The sequence below is a fragment of the Theobroma umbraticum genome, unplaced genomic scaffold, assembly GCF_002168275.2.
Source record: "Theobroma umbraticum cultivar Fairchild unplaced genomic scaffold, ASM216827v3 scaffold_228.0, whole genome shotgun sequence".
Taxonomy (NCBI): Eukaryota; Viridiplantae; Streptophyta; class Magnoliopsida; order Malvales; family Malvaceae; genus Theobroma; species Theobroma umbraticum.
The window spans coordinates 582,096-583,267 of NW_018397274.1; the positions used below are offsets into that span (position 1 = coordinate 582,096).

The window sequence follows — 1,172 nt, forward strand, 5'->3', positions numbered from 1 at the left end:
ATAGGTTGTAAAGAAGCTCTGATTGATTGCGAAGATTGGGACACTGTTTGTGTTGTGTTTTCCTTGTTTTTAGATTGAAATCCATAGGTGCAGGACTTGTATTTCATGCTTGTAGTAAACTGTTGTAAGTTGGCATCTTAAGCTAGCAAACCGTGCTTATTGGCAGAGGCAAATCTTAAATCTGCTTGAATTTGAGCTCTGTTTGTGGGCCCCTTTAATCACTAAAAGGCGTGCTAGTAATTTCCGTGAGAAAGTTGGAACTATGCTCCTCAGGGTCCAAAGAATGAAACCTCTACAGTAAAGGGGCCCCTTAGTTTGTTTCTATCCAATATCTCTTCCTCTTTCTCTCTTCCTCTCTCCTCCGTTTTCCTTAAAATATAACAAACAGAATCCCATGCATTACATATTTAGGGGCCTTCCAATATGTTTTGATTCTATCTATTCTGCAGATATCATAATAGATACTGCTCATCCTGGTTCTTGCATTTAATTGTGTCCCGTAAGGCTGTAGAAAACTATCGTGAATATAAATATTTCTGTTCCATGTGCATGCTTTGTATTATTTCTTTTGTTACAACTTGTTTTCTGGAAAAAGCTGTATTTTATTTAGTACTTCCTTCTTATTGAAACTGTAAAAAAAATCGCTTAACTGTGCTTCATGGATTAAATGTTTTTTTGGTAAAGATTCAAAGGTCTATATTCCATTTTTCTTACCCTAATCATCATCTTCAGGTACTTTTCATATTTTAATTTTCCTGTTATAATTGTTTTGCAATGTTCCATATAGGCTTATTCGACCGTTGGTACTCCAGACTACATTGCCCCTGAAGTGTTACTGAAGAGAGGATATGGGATGGAGTGTGATTGGTTTGTCAGTTGTCTTACCTATTACATTTTGTTAAATATTCTCTATGCTTAAATTCTAAAGGACTCTCCCTTAGGTGGTCGCTTGGGGCAATTATGTTTGAGATGCTTGTTGGATATCCACCTTTCTATTCTGAAGAACCTCTGTCGACATGTAGAAAGGTAAGTGAAGTTGTTGGCTTTGTGATTACCATTTTGGATGCTTAAATATGCATATTTTGAAGTTTTTAGTACAAATGAAAATGAGATATTCTTTAAGATTTAGCTATTACCTATCTGTTTGATGCTTTACATCGTGAGCAAGTAAT

General features: G+C 35.6%; 1 protein-coding gene across 1 annotated transcript in view; it reads left to right on the plus strand.

Annotated features, from left to right (window-relative positions):
* LOC110427309 (uncharacterized) overlaps positions 1-1,151 on the plus strand; it is a 4,233-nt gene extending 3,082 nt beyond the window's left edge. The window contains exons 7-8 of the mRNA XM_089785404.1: positions 788-867; positions 942-1,151. Coding sequence (XP_089641530.1) covers positions 788-867; positions 942-1,071 — 210 coding nt within the window. The 3' untranslated portion in view covers positions 1,072-1,151. The remainder of the gene's footprint in view (positions 1-787; positions 868-941) is intronic.
* Positions 1,152-1,172: the final 21 nt, after the last annotated feature.